The sequence below is a fragment of the Penicillium soppii genome, assembly GCF_028829465.1.
Source record: "Penicillium soppii strain IBT 18220 chromosome Unknown utg000001l, whole genome shotgun sequence".
NCBI classification, from domain to species: domain Eukaryota; kingdom Fungi; phylum Ascomycota; class Eurotiomycetes; order Eurotiales; family Aspergillaceae; genus Penicillium; species Penicillium soppii.
Genome location: NW_026643231.1, coordinates 1594844 through 1612899, shown reverse-complemented (window position 1 = coordinate 1612899; position 18056 = coordinate 1594844). Strand labels below are relative to the sequence as shown.

General features: G+C 47.5%; 8 protein-coding genes across 8 annotated transcripts; 4 read left to right on the top strand and 4 right to left on the bottom strand.

Annotated features, from left to right (window-relative positions):
• Positions 1-456: 456 nt before the first annotated feature.
• On the top strand, positions 457-1979 carry N7529_000617 (L-fuconate dehydratase; the record flags this gene model as incomplete). Its single annotated transcript, XM_057236148.1, has 4 exons — positions 457-501; positions 557-661; positions 709-1314; positions 1377-1979. 4 exons carry the CDS (start codon positions 457-459, stop codon positions 1977-1979), a joined length of 1359 nt encoding a protein of 452 aa, XP_057102951.1.
• A 1046-nt stretch (positions 1980-3025) lies between these two features.
• N7529_000616 (Aromatic prenyltransferase DMATS type) lies at positions 3026-3596 on the bottom strand (the record flags this gene model as incomplete). The annotated part of the gene is made up of 2 exons (XM_057236147.1): positions 3026-3194; positions 3574-3596. 2 exons carry the CDS (start codon positions 3594-3596, stop codon positions 3026-3028), a joined length of 192 nt encoding a protein of 63 aa, XP_057102950.1.
• Positions 3597-3618: 22 nt separating this feature from the next.
• N7529_000615 (uncharacterized protein) lies at positions 3619-3952 on the top strand (the record flags this gene model as incomplete). The annotated part of the gene is made up of 2 exons (XM_057236146.1): positions 3619-3639; positions 3731-3952. The coding sequence occupies 2 exons, from the start codon at positions 3619-3621 to the stop codon at positions 3950-3952; spliced, it is 243 nt and encodes an 80-aa protein (XP_057102949.1).
• A 1534-nt stretch (positions 3953-5486) lies between these two features.
• tim21 lies at positions 5487-6350 on the bottom strand (the record flags this gene model as incomplete). The annotated part of the gene is made up of 4 exons (XM_057236145.1): positions 5487-5672; positions 5726-5780; positions 5831-6015; positions 6078-6350. The coding sequence occupies 4 exons, from the start codon at positions 6348-6350 to the stop codon at positions 5487-5489; spliced, it is 699 nt and encodes a 232-aa protein (XP_057102948.1).
• A 312-nt stretch (positions 6351-6662) lies between these two features.
• Positions 6663-8429, top strand: N7529_000613 (ADP-ribosylation factor GTPase-activating protein; the record flags this gene model as incomplete). Its single annotated transcript, XM_057236144.1, has 6 exons — positions 6663-6728; positions 6802-6937; positions 7010-7193; positions 7261-7961; positions 8020-8337; positions 8401-8429. The coding sequence occupies 6 exons, from the start codon at positions 6663-6665 to the stop codon at positions 8427-8429; spliced, it is 1434 nt and encodes a 477-aa protein (XP_057102947.1).
• Positions 8430-8940: 511 nt separating this feature from the next.
• Positions 8941-10575, bottom strand: N7529_000612 (folic acid synthesis protein; the record flags this gene model as incomplete). Its single annotated transcript, XM_057236143.1, has 3 exons — positions 8941-9919; positions 9982-10190; positions 10243-10575. Coding segments are annotated over 3 exons (1521 nt in total), but the record flags the coding sequence as incomplete, so codon positions are not given.
• Positions 10576-14819: 4244 nt separating this feature from the next.
• On the top strand, positions 14820-15284 carry N7529_000611 (uncharacterized protein; the record flags this gene model as incomplete). The annotated part of the gene is made up of 1 exon (XM_057236142.1): positions 14820-15284. One exon carries the CDS (start codon positions 14820-14822, stop codon positions 15282-15284), a length of 465 nt encoding a protein of 154 aa, XP_057102945.1.
• A 2310-nt stretch (positions 15285-17594) lies between these two features.
• N7529_000610 (uncharacterized protein) lies at positions 17595-17951 on the bottom strand (the record flags this gene model as incomplete). Its single annotated transcript, XM_057236141.1, has 1 exon — positions 17595-17951. One exon carries the CDS (start codon positions 17949-17951, stop codon positions 17595-17597), a length of 357 nt encoding a protein of 118 aa, XP_057102944.1.
• Positions 17952-18056: the final 105 nt, after the last annotated feature.

Below are 18056 nucleotides of genomic sequence, written 5' to 3'. Positions count from 1 at the left end.
TCTCGGATAACCCCAATACTTTTTCCGAATCCTAGACTAGATGCAACCCCACGGAGTAGCTTAGGATAAATCGCGGACCTACTCCGAGTATACTTCCTTTTGTCGTGATTGGTGGAATCCTGCATTTTCCCGCCGTCCGCAATTCTCCGCCAATAGGATCGCGTCTACCGTAAATGATTGAGGGCGAGGGAGGGGCGCGGGATAACCTGGTGACGGCGCGGGGGAATATATTTGCTCTATATACGGGTCGCAATCTCGTTGCATTCTTGGATTCTTTTCTCACTGAACATTTTCTTCTTCAATTCTTTGTGTCTGTTGCGCTGCTTTGAAAAAGCGCTCATCCATCCCCGAACTATACAATATACACCTTGCATTTTGGAATTGATCTACGCCAGCGTTGCTGCTAGTCATTGACAACTGTCTAATTCATTTCTTCCGTCGCAAACCTTCTTCAAAATGGTCAAGATCACTGGTTTCAGCACACGCGATGTGCGGTTCCCTGTACGTCTTGCCTCACCCATTACCATCCTACATAGTAGTTACTAACGGCCTCAAGACCTCCCTCGACAAGACTGGCTCAGACGCCATGAACGCAGCAGGCGACTACTCTTCCGCATACTGCATCATCACCACAGACTCGGAATACACCGGACATGGCATGGTACGTCAGAAACCCACCCACCCACGAACCCAACTAACAAACCAAAGACCTTCACAATCGGCCGCGGCAACGAGATCGTCTGCGCAGCCATCTCTCTCCTCGCCCCAATGGTCGTCGGCAAAGACCTGGACGAGCTAACCGCCGACTGGGGCAAGACCTGGCGGTACCTCGTCTCCGACAGCCAGCTGCGCTGGATCGGCCCGGAGAAGGGCGTAATGCACCTCGCGCTGGGCGCCGTCGTCAACGCCCTCTGGGATCTGTGGGCCAAGATCCTCGGTAAGCCCGTCTGGCGCATCGTCGCTGATATGACGCCCGAGGAATTCGTGCGCTGCATCGACTTCCGCTATATCACTGATGCTATTACGCCTGAGGAGGCGATCCGTCTCCTGCAGGAGGTCGAGCCTGGTAAGCAGGAGCGCATTAAGGAGGCTGAGGCTAGTAAGGCTGTGCCTGCTTATACTACCAGTGCTGGGTGGCTGGGGTATAGCCAGGATAAGTTGAAGCTTTTGTTGAAGGAGAGTGTTGCGCAGGGATATAAGCATTTCAAGCTTAAGGTTGGTGGTGATTTGGAGGATGATAAGGCACGTTTGAGGATTGCTCGCGAGGCCATTGGGTATGATCAGGGGAACATTCTGATGGTTGATGCCAACCAGGTATGTATATGGTTGTGATTTAGAACAAGCAGCTTCGGCGGCAAGCTAACATGTGAAACAAGGTCTGGTCCGTCCCAGAGGCTATCACCTGGATGCAGGAACTCGCCGAGTTCAAGCCCTGGTTCATTGAGGAGCCCACCTCACCCGATGATATCCTCGGCCACGCGGCCATCCGCAAGGCGCTGGAGAACACGCCACACGGCACTGTCGGCGTCGCCACAGGCGAAATGTGCCAGAACCGCGTTATCTTCAAGCAGCTTCTGCAAGCGGGTGCCTTGACGGTTCTGCAGCCTGATGCGTGCCGTGTTGGCGGTGTGAACGAGGTTCTTGCGATCTTGCTTCTGGCTCGCAAGTTCGGCGTCCCTATCGTACCTCACTCTGGTGGTGTTGGTCTGCCCGAGTACACACAGCACTTGAGCACGATCGACTATGTCGTCGTTACTGGCAAGAAGAGTGTGCTTGAGTACGTGGACCATCTGCATGAGCACTTCGTGCACCCGTCTAGTGTTCAGGATGGGTACTATGTGACACCTTTGGAGCCAGGATATAGTGTTGAGATGAAGGCGGATAGTATGGATGCATTTGAGTTCCCTGGCAAGGAGGGTAAGAGTTGGTGGAGATCTGAGGAGGCGAAGAGTATCATTGATGGGCCTCGGGTTGTATAGATTGGGACCACGTTGTCTGATAGATAATCATGTGTTTATGTGTATTTATGTTTAATAGCTTTATAAAAATTCATTGCATGTCTTGTTCATTGTGTCCAGTGTCAGTCAATAAGTCTAGACGATTTTCTTCGGTACATGCAACGTAACCTGATTGGGCGCTTTTTAGAATGCATACATTTCAATGCATCTAAAGCTTGTCTATGAGGCGCAAATCCCACATATATTGGGTCTAATTTTGGAAAGAGAGTATAAGGAGGGGGCAAAACTAGAATTGCCTCGTAAAGGCACGATTTTATTATAAAGCTAGTACATACGACCATAGGGTGTGGAAAACAGGGCTTCCCGTCCGCTCAGCCGTACTTAAGCCACACGCCGGTGAGTTAGTAGTTGGGTGGGTGACCACCAGCGAATCCTCACTGTTGTATGTTTTTTTTTTGATCAAACTGCAGGCTAGTCAAAGTGGACGACGTCATTGGTTGTGACTTCAAATAATGCAAAATAGGTTGATCATACATACAACCTGTGACAGATCGTGTAGAAGTTAGCCAGGTGCGGGTAATGGCATACCTGAAAGATCTCGGCAGCAAGGAGTATCAGCACCCGATGGATCAGTGTCGAAGTAAGGGGGCCAACAACGCTAAAACTATATCCACGCCATCGTCGAAGCTACCGCTAAAGTCGTGGTGGCCCTCAGCATTTCAAGCCTTTGTCGACAACGGGCGACTTCACACATCCTCCCATGGTCCATGTCTCCTCGATCTTAGACACACAACGCTGTCATTGGAGCTATAGAGCTTTAGGCGGGACTGGGAAGGATCAACACAATCGAAGGACCAGAAAGCAGATTGACTGGCTCCTTTCGTATTCTTAGGATAGTCCGTGACCATGTCAAACCCGGGATGCGGTCTTATCAGATCAAGGAGAGGCTTCACAGGTTCAGCCATGAACGGTCCAAACGCCTCGCCGCTGAGGTGGCATTTCATAGCTAGGAAGGTGTAACCCTTGACCGAGACTCCTCCGGGCTTGAGATCAAATCCAAAATCCGCCTACGAGGTCAACTGACTTCCTTCAATGGCCTTCTCCTGCACCTTGACTCTCTCCTGGGAGTTGAAAGTGTGTGCGTCCAGGAAGTAGCGAAATAGTGAATCATCATAACCGGGAAGATTGGGCTTCTGGGATTCATCCAGCAATGCAATGTGCATACTAAGCGTGGCCCTGTTAATGCAAGGAATATAGAATGGACGAAAGGAAAAGGGTTGAGATGCGACGGTTTCGTGGTGTGTGATGCATCTGCAGTGACTGTGCATGGAGATTGAAAAGAATCTTGAATCTATTCTGACGTAACCCTTGATTGGTATATCCGAAGCCTTTGTTTAACAGCTTCGGGGAGTTTTGATCTGATGATATTTGGGTGAGGATGTTGGCTTGGCCATTAGAAATTCATACTTGGACAGTGGAATCATATTCTCTTTGTTAAATTTGCCACTATATTCTTGGATATGAGATTCTCAGCGTGGAAGTATTATAGTCAGTGGACATAAGGTTTTACACCACCTATAGCCTCACCCAGCTCAATAGGGGTGTAAAAACTTACCTCCAGTCACTATACTTGGTCATTGATGAGAACAACCCGGCGAAGATGTGGATCTGCTCAAAGTTAGTGATCTATCTATGTAACCTACCTTACTCAATTCCAATACTCTCTATCCGATAAATATACCAAATTGACAGCCTCAACTTCTAAATTTCAGGAGCTCGTTCATCCTGCCGGCTACTTCAACCCGGACAAGTATTATGTCTTCGACAATGAGGACCAACAAAAAGGTGGTAGCAAACAGCTCCGCTGCCTGCACAGCCAGAATGACCTGGCCAATGCGCAGGCCGTTGTCGATATCTATAAGCACCTAGGCTGGCATGAGCTTGCTGATCTGTCTGTTCCTACTTTCCGCTCGTATTTGTATGTTCCGTTATGATTTGAGTTCTCAGTAATCTGAAAGGAACTGGCACGATTTATAGCCCGGATTCGGATCTCAGTGAGACCAGCAACCTCCTCCAATACGTTTTTCTCGCACACTCGCAGAAGACATCATATCTCAGTGTTTACTATCACTCCTTGTTAGAGTGTAAAGACAAGTAGACATGAGCAATCCTATTTAACATTCTTTCCCAATATATACATACTTCACAACATCTTAGGGCTGACCTTGGAGCCGGTAGAATGAGGATGTTGAGAACTCAATTGACCGCCATGGTTTGCTTGGCCCCGCCATATAATTGGTGACAGCGCACTCAGCCCCTCACTTCATATCTAGCGTCATCTATAACACGCGACTTAGGGCCTGCTTACTCTGCCAAATGAGTTGATCCTTTCGACAGCAGAGGTTTGCGGCAATGGTGAGATTTCAGCTTTAATCAGAACCAATTGACATCTAGACAATCTGTTGATTGATTTATGTACTGTCAAGGCCTAAAGTCAGGAAATCCCGTCTACAACTGGTCTACGAGAGTGAAATGGTAATCAATCTCCAGCGCTTTATTAGATGCGGGCTCAGCGTCAGATATCACCCACTGTATGAGCGGCCCCTGGTCAATGCTGCATCTCACGGCCACGCCTCTATCATTTAAATCCTCTGCGAGAACGGCATTAGGCTCGGTCATGATGCTTTTCCTTTTGGCAATCCTTTGGTGGAGACCGTACGCCAACATCACCAGGCGACAACACAGACACTCCTAGAATATGGAATGGACACAACCATTGCAATAAATCCAACAAAGTCCATTCATCAAGGCCGTGAGCACCAACGACTGATTTGTGAGCTGCTCATTAGTCGCGGTGTGCACTTGGAAATTCCGACCAGGAATAGGAAAAGCGCCCAGCCAAAACTACCGTGCTGGACCGCTCTGCATGGAGCTGTTCAAGCCCCGTCCTGCAGCCCAGACATGGTGGAGCTACTTATTTCTGTTGGTGCCGATGTCAATGTCAAGGATGAGGGTTGAAAAACGCCGTTGCGTTGGACTGCAAGTGAATGGGGGAGGGACCCCGTCACCAAAGCAAGGTTGCTTTTGGAGCACGGGACTGATATGTATATCTCAGATTACAGGAGCACGACGCCTATGGGGGAGGCAAAAGGTACAACGCGTATGTTTGAGTTTTTGTTGAATATGAAGCTAGTAGACATTTACCGAGGGGGCCAGATCCAGAGGATATTTCTACCGCCGATTGATAGCGATATAATCAGAAATCAAATTTAGATCTCCATGAAACTATGATACATTGTCAGGTCACCAGAGCCTGAGTAAATGGGTAATAGGCCCAATTCCAAAAAAAAGTACAAGGGAGCCTGTCTCCTAACTGGCATTGAAAGACCAGTCTTGAGACAGACCCCGAGAATAGAAGTTCAAAGATCAACCCTGAAGACTTCAATGCTCGTCGGCAGAAAAGAATTTTTAGATCCCACTGTGGTTGGAGGTAAAAGGGTATAATAAGAGGTTTGCGTGAGCATCATATTAGCGCCATTGAATACCAAAGAGCTTCAAGGCACTAGTCACATTTGGCTTCTCTGAAGCTTTTTCAAGAATGACGCGAGAATGACCCTTGACATCCAGCGCAAGAAGCTGGTACTCGAAATTGCTCTTGTCCAGAGGCTTCATCATGTGAACGACAACCACGCCAGAGTTGAGAGGACCCTCGACCTAGAGTGAAAGATTAGTACGCATGTTTTCATAGAATGGGGAACAAATCATACATGGAAGTGCATGTGAAGGTGTTCACGACCTAAACGATCCTTTTCGGTCCTTGATCTGGTCCTTGTCAGTACACGATTTATTGGAACTCAACCCATATAACTCACGCAATAGGTCTGTTCCGAGCCCATCTGCTGCGGGTATTCTCGCCATATGCTTGAATCTCTCTCCGATCACCGAGCAACTTTATGCATTGAGGGTCATCTTTAATGCGCGAAACTGCTTTCTCAAATTGCCATGTTCGACTGTTTGGTGAGATCACCTCGAGATAGAAAAGTGTGAAGACTCCGCCCTAGCGATATCATATAGTCAGTAACCGTATGGCAATCCTTGGAAGTTGGATACAATCCATACTGTCAGTACTGCACCGGCCAGCACGATAATGAAGTTAAAGGACTGCTGCGTTGTCCGCGCAACCTTTTCTCCCCTACTCAAATCACCCCACTGGACGCGCCCATCATCCGACAAGACTGTAATGCTCTTTTTCCTTGACGAAGTAGTTTTAGGACCAGTGCCTAGGTTACTCTGCGTGGCGTAGAACCGAGTGATCTGTGTGTGGGGGGAGGGGCGGAGGCCAAGGGATGCGGGCGAGACTCGAGGAATAGCGCGTAGCTGAAGAGCGTTCATTGTGAAGCGATATCAACCGTGAGTATTCTACAAATATAGTCAGGTCGAATGCTTCAAGTATCTCCGTTCGCTATCGATCTTCACAAGAGCATCACGTGCGGATATTACCATACGGTAATACAATACAGCCGATGGCGGAAATGGGCCAGGCCAAATGGGGGGCGCCGTATGACGATTACAGGCACAGGGTCTCCAGAAGTCCACGTTCGCCGTTCCCGATGGCTTCTTTTGTTTTCCCTAAACCCTTCTCTCATCCACCCACCTTTTCCTTTTCTCTTGTTTACTTCTGAGTGATATCTCCACTGTGTCATCATGAGTGCCACAAAGGCGCAGTCTCAAAAGATTTTTGAGAAAGTCAAGCTTAAGGCCGCAAACAAGGTGCGCAGACCCCCACCCCCGAACAGCGCTGTGTGATTGCTGCACTTGATGCTAATATTTTGGCGTATCTCAGGTCTGCTTCGACTGCGGCAGTAAGAACCCGACATGGTCCTCGGTGCCATTTGGCATTTACCTTTGCCTGGATTGCTCTGCTCACCACCGCAACCTCGGTGTGCACATCTCCTTCGTCCGATCAACAAACCTCGACCGTATGTACTCTGCGACGCAATTCCTCTACTTGTACTCCGAGTTGGAAGTTCAAGGCTGACATGTACATGCAGAGTGGCAATGGGAACAGCTGCGAGTGATGAAGGTCGGCGGAAATGAGTCCGCAACCAAATACTTCCAATCGCACGGAGGTTCCGCTGCGCTGGCTAGCAAGGATACCAAGGTCAAGTACACATGTAATGCAGCCGTCAAGTATAAGGAAGAGCTTAAGAAGCGCGCGGCGCTCGATGCGCAACAGTCAGTGCAACCCGTTATCTCGGTGGAAGTCGCATGATTCGGAGCTGACCAATGTTACTACTTTTAGGTATCCCGAGGAAGTCATCATCACGGACCTCCCCGCCGGCACTCCCTCGGATGGATCGAATACTCCCGCTGGCGATGCGGACGACGACTTTTTTTCCTCGTGGGACAAGCCCTCAATCAAGCGCCCGAGCAACCCTCCATCGCGCACCAGTACTCCGCCCGTCGTCAGCCGTACCGGCTCTCCTTTCCTGAACGCCGGTGCCAACGCAAACGGATCCCGCTCGAAATCTCCTCTGTCCGCCTCCGAAGAGAAAAGCGCATCTCCCGCTCCAAGCGCCATTCGGTCTACTGTTACCCGCAAGACCTCTGCAGCCCCCGCTGCCAAGAAGGGCAGTTTGCTCGGTGCTAAGAAGGCCCCGAAGCTTGGAGCCAAGAAGGTTGCCGCTGCCGATCTTATTGACTTCGACGAGGCCGAGCGCAAGGCCAAGGAAGAGGCTGATCGCATTGAAAAGCTTGGCTACGACCCTGAGGCTGAACAAGCAGAGGCTGACGCCAAGAAAGCAACGACTGCTGCCGCTATACCAATTGCTGCTCCTACCCCAATTAGCCCTGCTGGCAAGTCTCTTGAACGCAACTCGAGCGATGTAGGGCAGCTAGGCATGGGGATGAGCAGACTTGGCTTTGGCCAGGTCTCAAAGCCTCCTGCCCCCAAGAAGCCAACCTTTGGCTCTGTTGGTCCTGCTAAGCCCAGCGTTGAGGATCGTAAGTTGCGAAGGTTTATACTTTGCATAGACAAGACGTTCACTGACACTCGACACAGAAGCGGAACTCGACCAGAACAGGTCCCGATTCGGTAACCAGAAGGGTATCTCCTCCGATGAATTCTTTGGACGGGATCGATACGATCCCGCCGCTCAAACGGAAGCTAAGGAACGTCTCCGCCAATTCGATGGTGCTACGGCTATCTCCAGCAACAGCTACTTCGGCCGGTCCGAGGATGAGGTCCCAGCACTTGACGATGGATACGGTGATATGGAGGTTGCTGCCAAAGATTTCATCCGCCGCTTTGGTATCACCGCTGGAGACGATATCGAAAATCTTTCGCATCTCGTCGGTGAAGGTGCTACTAAACTGCAAGGTAAGCATATACCCCACACTGAATCGTCCATATAAGAGCTCCCTGCTAACTGAGCTTCCACAGGCGCTATCCGCAACTATCTGAACAACTAGGCTTGTGTCATATTTACCCATTTCCATCAGATATTACACCTTCTATTCCTCTAAGTCCCTTAGCAAGCCACATTTTTCTCCCGTTTCCCATCTTTCCCATTTCCCCTGCCCTTATATTGTGTCTATTCTCTTCCTCAAAAACCTGACAATACTCCACGAAAACCATTGTATCTGCAGTCGGTCAAATAATCAGATCTCATGTGTTTTTGTTTTTGCTTCCTGCCTCAGTGCGGCAATATAGTATGGTGGGAGGAATTTTGAGGTCTCTTTTCTTTTACTCGTCTCGTTGGTAATGTTCTAGATAATCAAAAAAACTCATGATTTGATATTTATTATAGACAACAATGCTTCTTCGCAAGTAATACAAACAAGAGTTCAACTCCAAGCTCTGTACCGCTGAAAAAAAAACTCCCATGATGAATGAAGAGACCACAGTAGTACAGACAACACCCAAATGTTGAATACAAAAAAAGGCCGAATACACAGCCAAAGGGTATCAGAAAAACACATCTCACACGCGATAAATCGCATCCGCAACCTTCGCAACCTGCCCCATCTCCCGCACATCATGAACACGCACAATGTCCGCACCCCCAGCAACACTCGCCGAAACCGTCGCCGCAGTGCCCCAAACCCTCTCCGCAGCAGTCTTCACCCCAGTAATATTCCCAATGAACCTCTTCCGACTAGGTCCCATCAACCAAGGGAAACACTCCAACCCATCCATCCCCCTCAAAGTCTCCAACCTCCTCAAGACCTCCAAATCCTCCCTTTGCCCCTTCGCAAATCCAAGCCCAGGATCAAGAATCATCCGCCACCGCCGCACCCCCGCCTCTTCGGCCGCCGCAATCCGCTCCCCCAGCTCCCCTGCAATACCCGCTATCACACCGTCCGGGTACTCGCACAGCGTGGTCATCGTCTGCGGCGTGCCGCGCATGTGCATGAGGATGACGGCCTTGCCGAGCCGCGCAACCGTAGGCAGCATATCAGGGTCCAGCATGCCGGCCGAGACATCGTTGACGATGTCCGCGCCTGCGGCGCAGGCGGCTTCGGCGACGCTCGCGCGGTAAGTGTCGATGCTGAGGGCGATGTGCGCGGCTTCAGGGAGCGAGCGGATGTGGCGGATTGCGGGGACTACGCGGGCGATTTCTGTGGCAGCACCTACGGGCTTTGAGCCTGGGCGGGTGCTTTCGCCGCCTATGTCGATTATTGTGGCGCCGGAGGCGATGAAGGCCCGGACGGTTGTTGTTAGGTGCTCGAGGTCTGTCGGGGAGTGTTTGCCGCCATCGGAGAAGGAGTCCGGGGTTAGATTTAGGATGGCCATTATGTGGGTTTGGCGGGTTGAGTCTGTTGAGTGGAGGGAGGGGAATTGGGGTGAGATTGGGGTTGTTGACATTGGGGTTGGATCTGGTGGGGGGAGCGCTGCTAGGTGTGCGCTGTATGTTTTTGAGTCCTTTCCTGGGAGAGGAGGGTATTCGTTGGGGATTAATCTGGGTTGATTGTTAGTGTCTATGTTGCTTTTGGGGTGTATATGGTTCCATTGGGAACGTACTGGCTGAGAGGTCGTAGTACAAAGTCACGCTCTAGCATCAAGTTGTGCGGAATGTTAAGACGCTCGTGGGAGAAGACCTCTTCATCATAGAGTAGGATGTCAAGATCAATGGAGCGTGGTCCTTTGTCTATGAGCTTCTTTCTGCCCAATGCAATCTCAATGGATTGAACAGCATCAAGAAGATCTAGAGGCGCGAGAGTCGTTTCCACCTAGCATTCATTAGAAAAGCTACATGTAATCGATTTTGGCTCAAGTGCATACCTCGCAAACACCATTGATGAATGGGTCTTGATCAAGCACATACATTGGTGCAGTCTCGAACAGGGAACTTGTTCTTTTCACTTTGATACCAATTCTATCCATTTCAAGACAGGCCTGTTCAATCATTTCTACTCGGTCCCCTACATTGCTCCCCAGGGCAATAAAAGCCCGGTGAATATCTGGACTGCTGTAAATCAGATTCATCTTGGAATCGAACCGAGCGGGTTGCCCAGCGGCGAAATTTCTCGCAGGCGGGGGCAAATGCAACGTTTCTAAACGATAAAGTCCATTTCTAGCCGGGTTTTTGGCTGTTGGTTTTGTGCTTTGTACGGATCCTTTTCGAATATTAGTAGTTGGTTTCAATGGAGACGCATGTCAGATCAAAAAAATTTAGCGGGGCTGCCATTTTTCCCTTTTGGGATGATACGCCGATAAGCATGCGAGGGGCTCTGGGAGTGCATACTTGGAGACTTTGTTGAGAACCGTCTATAACTATATGAAACGAACTTGTTAGTTTCACTAAAGTCAATTCATGCTTCATTTGAAGTGTACCTTGTATTCAATGATTGAGAGTCGTGCAATGCAGTTGCGTTTAACGGTAATGACAGGAGACTCAATAACTTTGCGGATGATCGTGCGCAATATGTTTGGGTCGAATATGCCAATTCAGGAGCTCTCTGCAATACCCGGGCACTCATGCTGGATTTCAAACACTATACAAAAAAAGACGAGAAACAGTGTAGAAGGAGTTCTGATAGGCCGTGAGGTTACGTCTGATTCTTGGCATAATTCGACACCTTGTTGCCTTGTTGATTGTTGCCTGAATGCCAAAAATTCTAAAACTAGTTTTGCCCGCCAGCAGGTGTTGGTGATTGATAAAACATATTTGGTGAGCTAATAAACAATTACATGGTTGTGTAGTGTAGTTGGTTATCACTGCCGGTTCTGATCCGGCCGACCTCGGTTCGAATCCGGGCACGACCTCTCTTTTTTGTCATTCTCCAAAGGAGACTATTTTTAATGGCCGTTGGCCGTCTTTTGCTGCCCTACGTATAATGAACATTGGAATGCAATGAATTATATCAAGTATTTCAACAATAGTTATCTATATCATTTTTATTTTATCTACTAAGTTTTTTAAGAATTTTTGTGAAATAATGGTTGAGATATATATATCCGAACTTGGTTTAACAAAGTAATTTTCGGTACTACTGTACCAATGTAAGTTTTTAATTCAATCGAAATTGATATGTAATACCAGAGATACACCAATTTCCGTCGACAAGCAATAAAACAAACCAACAATATAGTTGTCAACATATGACTATTGAATTCTAAACTTTCACCTTTGCTATGTATATGCTACATTACTCCGTAGATAACGTAGTTTGCCTATGAATGGCCTAGTATAGTAGAAGCAGCACTCTATCATCAATTGTGATTACATATAAAATGCTACCGGCCCAGGCAAAGCAGAATAGGGTGCCGCTTCTAATACCAAACAAATAAACGCCGCGGAGTACAAAGGAAGACAGAATATAAATATTGTGAATAGAAAGCATACATTCCGTGACGGTGTCGGCTACTAGGGGACTAACTAAGCCAGTAGGAGACCACTTATAATCTGCGCCACGGTCTGTACAATAATGGAGGACTGCCGGCCAAATAGCGTGCTTATCTCGGATTCTCGCAAGCGCGACTAGATCCTTACTCCAATCGATGGGGGGGGTAACGACTCAGGTGCTGAATGCACAGCGTGCCTATCGCGGAGTCCACCCCGTGAGACGGCGTCCCCATTGACGGGCAAAAAAAAAAAAAAAGAGGTCGTGCCCGGATTCGAACCGAGGTCGGCCGGATCAGAACCGGCAGTGATAACCAACTACACTACACAACCGTGTAGTTGTTTGTTCGTTCACTAAATACATTTATTATCCATAAACAAAATGACGGCTGGGACCATTCCGCCAAGCCAATAAAGACCAAGGTCTTACCTACATAGTTACACATGTACATAGTTACGTACATATGCAGGTACGAGATAAACTTTATCCAGACATCTCTACATCCCGAAGTCGTCTATATTTGGTCACAGTTCAGCCCACTTATCCTTATTGCCTACCCATTGGGTTCCCACTGAGAGTCTATAGTAGAAAGTCGCCTCACTTGGTGCGGACGGTGGCCCCAGCATTGCTAGGGCTAAAAAATTATAAACAGCAGGTATTGCGCTTGATTTAAAATCCAATGTTTTTCATTTTCCATCAGACATTGATCTTATGTTTATGGTGCCAAGCTCCACAGGCATTGAAGTATTGAGCTCTGTATGCGTTGAGCCGTCAAGCTCCGCACGGCGTGTACCAGCGAGCTCTGTAGGCGTTGAACCATTGAGTTCTGCGCGAACCGTCGTGCGATCCGACGCGAACTCAGATGTGAATTTTGTCGATGCGGGCAATTCAGCAGATTGCAACTCTTCGCTTCGATGGCGTCTTCTTCGAATACAAGATATGGCCAGAACAAAGAGGATGGCAAAAGTCACACCCAAAGAAACGCCAACTCCTATTTCTATTTTCGCGCCGGGGGAAAGACCAGAGCTCGGCGTCAATGCGTCAGCTGGATTTGTGAAATTGCTCCCATATCACGTTTCATCTATCCAGTTACCAACGGGGCGACGGGTCAACGCATTCCATTGTTTTATGAATTGTTATTCATAGATAACTCGAATTGCTTCCCACCCGGCTGGACCCCTACCTCTTATGTATCACCCGGCATATGCCCAAGCGGCTACACACTTGCCGAAACCTCATTGGAGAGCATCAATTCTTTAACCGAGACCTATGGAACTTGTTGTCCAACGTAGGTGACCCGTACCAGCGCACTATAATCTCAGTCCAATTGCGGGGAACCTCGAGGGGAGCTGATGGAGAAGACAAAGGAGCTATAATGTGATGACTTCATATGGGCTCGAATTGAATTCTCGTCACGGCCATGCCTCTCAAATTCAATCAAACATCAAAGCTATCGGGTGCCAAACACGACTACGGTCGCGGTTTCAACGCATTGATCATTCTTGCTCTAGTCTTCTTTGGTTCCGACGAAGAAAACAAGGGCAGCAGGAGGACCCTGCAAAGCCTCGAAATGAAGCTGATTCTACGCAAATTGTAGAGACATTCTCGTCGCAGAGGTATGAGCTTCCGGCACGCTCTGCTCCCACCGAGTTACCGCCAAACGAGATATCAGAGCTTGACGGAAGTTGTTGAGATCTTTGACCTTTAGCCATTTGTACCGGCCACCTAGTGAATAAAAATAGGATCTATTACTATAGGGTATTGATATCATGGGTGTAGTCATTAAAGAGTGGTGAGAACTGTTGCAGATAGTATTCATGACCTCTCTTTATATACAGTCTCATGTCTCGAATACCATAATTTTCCATTGCTTAAAAACGTTTCATCCTTTTATCTTTTCTGAGCTATATCTTAAATGATTTATTACACGAGAAGATCCTTCTTAGATGAGATCATCGTTACTGCACCTAGCAATATTGCCTTGTAGATATTACGTTGACTAGCATTAATTAGGATTGTACTGCGTTCACACGATCGAGAGTCTACGGCTAATAATAGAAATATTTCAAAGTTATAGCGTTCCAGTCTGACATGTCTTGAACGAATCATAGTTAGCTCACCTTTCAGTCATTGTTGTTGTCATCCATGGATGGGTGTCTCAGACATCAGCCTCTCCCAGTGGTTTGGTCCAATTTTCCTTCGTAATCTTTTCCTTCTGCAATTGGATACATTTCTCAGTTCTTTGAAGTTTCAGTAGCCTCAACAATTTTTCGTTTAGAAACACTTGTCTAGATTAACATGCAGTGTCTCCCCGCCTTTCCCCCTTCCTTGATATCCCGATCCTGGGGAAATCCTACCACCCTCTCTGAGATACCTAGACAGAATACCATCCCTGAACTCCCGGTTGAGGTCTTATTGTCAATAGCGGACTTTCTCACCCGCGACGATGTGACTTGCACCTCACTCTGCAATCGTCGACTTTTTGCTATCTTTCACCTTTGGAGGAATGATATTGGGCCACTAACAGGACGAGACAAGCTACCCTTGTTGACTCGCCTGGGACGGGATCTCCCCAGCTATTTCGTTTGCTATCACTGCAATGTTCTCCACAGGTACTATGCTTCAAAAGAATTCCTTGCCGGACCTCTACTCGGGGTGTCTCTTCGTTGCTTAAGCAACTCGACTGGGCTTGTGCTTCCCGCTGCCCAGATATGGCTTCCCAATTGGCCGCCTAGCTATTGTTTTTTCTTCCTACACTTACAGCTTGCTATGAGGATGTTCTATTATGGTCCAGATTATGGGATCAGCACAGAGGACATTTCTCACACACAAGTCCAACTTTACACTTTCCAATCTGGCACTCAAATCCCCTTACTTTCTTCCGTTGATGCACAAATATGCTCTACGTCTCCTAGTCTGATTCTAAGAAGTCAATTAGTTCCTCGTCGTAAGCGATACCTTTTGTATCGCTGTCCAAACCCATCGAGGAAAAGGGATCGGAGCCCTCCGTACAATATGTCCATTTGCGATCATAATCGTGACCGAGGCCTTGACAACTTGGTTAATGGGATTGTGGGAGCTCATCGTGCTGAAGAGAAAGCTCATTCTGTCTCTTCTACTTGTGACCGCTGTGATACCGAAGCTCTCGTTGAGATCTTTGAATGCGTAAACGAACTGGCTCTGGCGATCACAAAGTGGATTGACCCAGGCGCTGGTTTGACCCCAGATGACCCCCAATGGCAGAAACAAATGAATATGGGATTTGGAAACATAATACAAAGCTCACCTATTAAACGACACAAAGGCAACGTTAGTGCAGTGAAAGCGAGTGCTCGAGCCTGCTTCGAAAGTGCGTCAGTGGACAGCCTACGGTCTCGCAACATCGCCTTTCTCAAAGATCAGCGATTCAAAAGATCCATGATCTACCGACCCAGCATATTACATGAATACACTTGGTATCTATTCAGCAAACATCGTTAGATCGATCAATCGCTGATCAGGATCATGGACTTTCCGTATCTGACGTTGGGCATGTTTTTCTTTTCGCTGTGCTACTTCAACCAATTTATATCTGGTATAATGAGGATTTGCATCAGTATTTCCACAAGTTCCTTCTTCAAATGAGTATGCCGAGCCATAAATCTTATACGGAATAGTTCATCCTCTCTACATGTCAATATACTGTATATAGCTTCGCTCTTGCCAAAGGTAATGGCACCTGCTAATATATCTATGTCTTAGCTAATTTTTTGTTCATACCATAAATCCTTCTTTCCTTTCATTTTCCTTTCACTTTCTCTTCACTTTGTCTTCGCTTTGTCTTCACGCAACCACATTCAAGTAAGCATCAGCAGCACCATAAATAGCCAATCCAGAAGCGTGTTTTGACCGGCTTCGGCAAGTTCTGTGCCGATAATGGTGAATTGATTGGTATGTCATGAGTTCCACAACACTCTACTCCATAGGCCTGTGTCTATGGCTTCTGTGCTTGCCAGTCTCTCAGTGTTTTGGAGAGACGTTCACTGAGCATAGCAGAGGCCATACATGACAGATCTAGGAAATTAGGGCGAAAGCATTGTGAGGCACATACTAACACAATATTACGAGGCGATATAAGTCAACAAAACAAGCAAAGCTTCCCGGTGTTACAGCGTGTGATTGAATCATGCTCCGAAGTCCACAATGCAGTCCGTAAGTCAACACCTCCCACACCACATCCCAATCAAACTACTCGGATGACTGTGACTGGTTCGTTCTATGCTACAAGGGAGCGTCTTCCAGCGTGTTGAAAGACCACTTCCCCACCAAGCATAAGATCTACCATGATCATAAGCCCGACATAGCAGTAGGAGATGGGGGACAAGACCAATTCTAATATTTGAGGTAGAGGAAATCCCTGAAGAACGACAAGCAATGACAACACCACCCGCCTCGTCTCCCCCGCCCTGCGTTCACCGAGATAACTGGGACTCTTTCTTTCCTTACGCAACATGTTTGGCAACAAAGAAAAGAAACCAATCGAAGAAATCAGAGAGACCCCCAAATCCGCGACTCAGTGCTTTAGCAATCATTGGGCTTCGATCAAGAGCAATCAGGATACAATTGAGATTCATCAGGACAGGATCAGTGCACTTGAAAGAGGACTATGGGGCTGAGATGGATCCTAATCGATTGCTTTCTCATCGGTGAGACGGTTTGTCTCTTTAGTCAAGGCTTCTTATGACTTACCATATTGACAATGTATCTACTATGGGATGGCTCTCAGTCTCGACTCATAAAAGCGAGATGTAACAGTAGCAATATCCAAATTTCAATCAGCTGGACTTTTATTTATAATGTACATCGTTAGACCATCACTGCACGTGTCTCTCAGGCAACAAATCAGTCCAAATAAACCCATCAAAATCGAAGATTTTTGATCACGACACTTTTCGTGAGAGTAAATCTTTGACCCAATACCTCACTCGCGGGAGTTGACCAGTCTGAGAACAACGCAGATCTATCCGTAACCCTCAACAATGATTGCAAGATAGTTGTTATAAAGAAAAGTGTTGCCGAGAGAGGGAGGGAGTCAGCAGAAGTATGCTCCGAGTCAAACATGGAAGGAAGTGTATCATAAATGTCTTGCAACAAGCATGAACTCACTGAAGATGAATGCTCATAGTGCCATTTGAGGCTGTCAGTTGATACGCCTTGGCCTGGTAATGCTGGAGATAATAAAATGTCAAGATTGTCAAAAATTATCCGGTTGGCCAGTATGCGTGCCAAGCGATAGTAATTCCAAATTCGAGCAAACCAAGAATTTTGGTAGATATAGTACGGTTTAGCCGTGAGCCTATCATATTTCCATGCCCGTGGTAGTGAATTGGCCCATTCTTGGAGGGCTTGATCGCTTTGCGTGGCGAATGCAACGAATTGGCTAGGTAAAAATGTGTCGTGATTTGCCAAAATACGAAAATTTACCAGCGTGGCCATTAGAGCAAATAGTCGCATTGCTGACATTAAAGGGTTCTCACAATTTTTTGAGAAGTTCGAAGATGGTTCAAATCGATCTGGCAATTTCAATAGGAATGATGGTATTGGTCTGTCACTGACGAGACATGCAAGCGTCTCAATTGAAGTTAGTGAGTGAGAGACAAGTATAATTTGACGAACCGACTTACTGTGGTGAAACAAATGTCCAAAATTTCGTTTACCGGCGAAACAGGCAGGCCATTACTAGAACATAAATGATCCAAGAATGCAGCGGCTCCGAATACATGCTTTTGCCATGCATTTGAGTCGGAGGAATTATCGCATGTGATCATCTGTAGCTCCGTTAGCACTTGAATTGAAAGTGACGAACTGCACAACTCTGACCTCGAATATCGATAGAATAAAACTAGTAGCGATGGACTGTTCCAATCCAGTCTCCCCATGATGAACGATGGCCGCTGTAAGAGCCTTGATGGCAGAGTTGTACTTTCTTCGTGCCATGTTCATCATTTGAGGGTCTTTGTGGACAACAGCGAGAGCAGCTAGACCGACTGATGCAAAACTTATAGTAACCGAAGATGGCTTCTCCGCCCCACTTTCCATCCAACTCTTGCATCCCTTTCCCAGAACGGGGAAGTTGTCAGAAAAAACCTTTTGAGCGAGTTCATCCATGTTGAATGTGGGTCTCAATGATAGGCTCCATTTAATAACATGATTGTTCATCATGGCCCCCTGGGAGCCTGTAGATTGCACCTTATTCATGGTGGATTTGGTCTG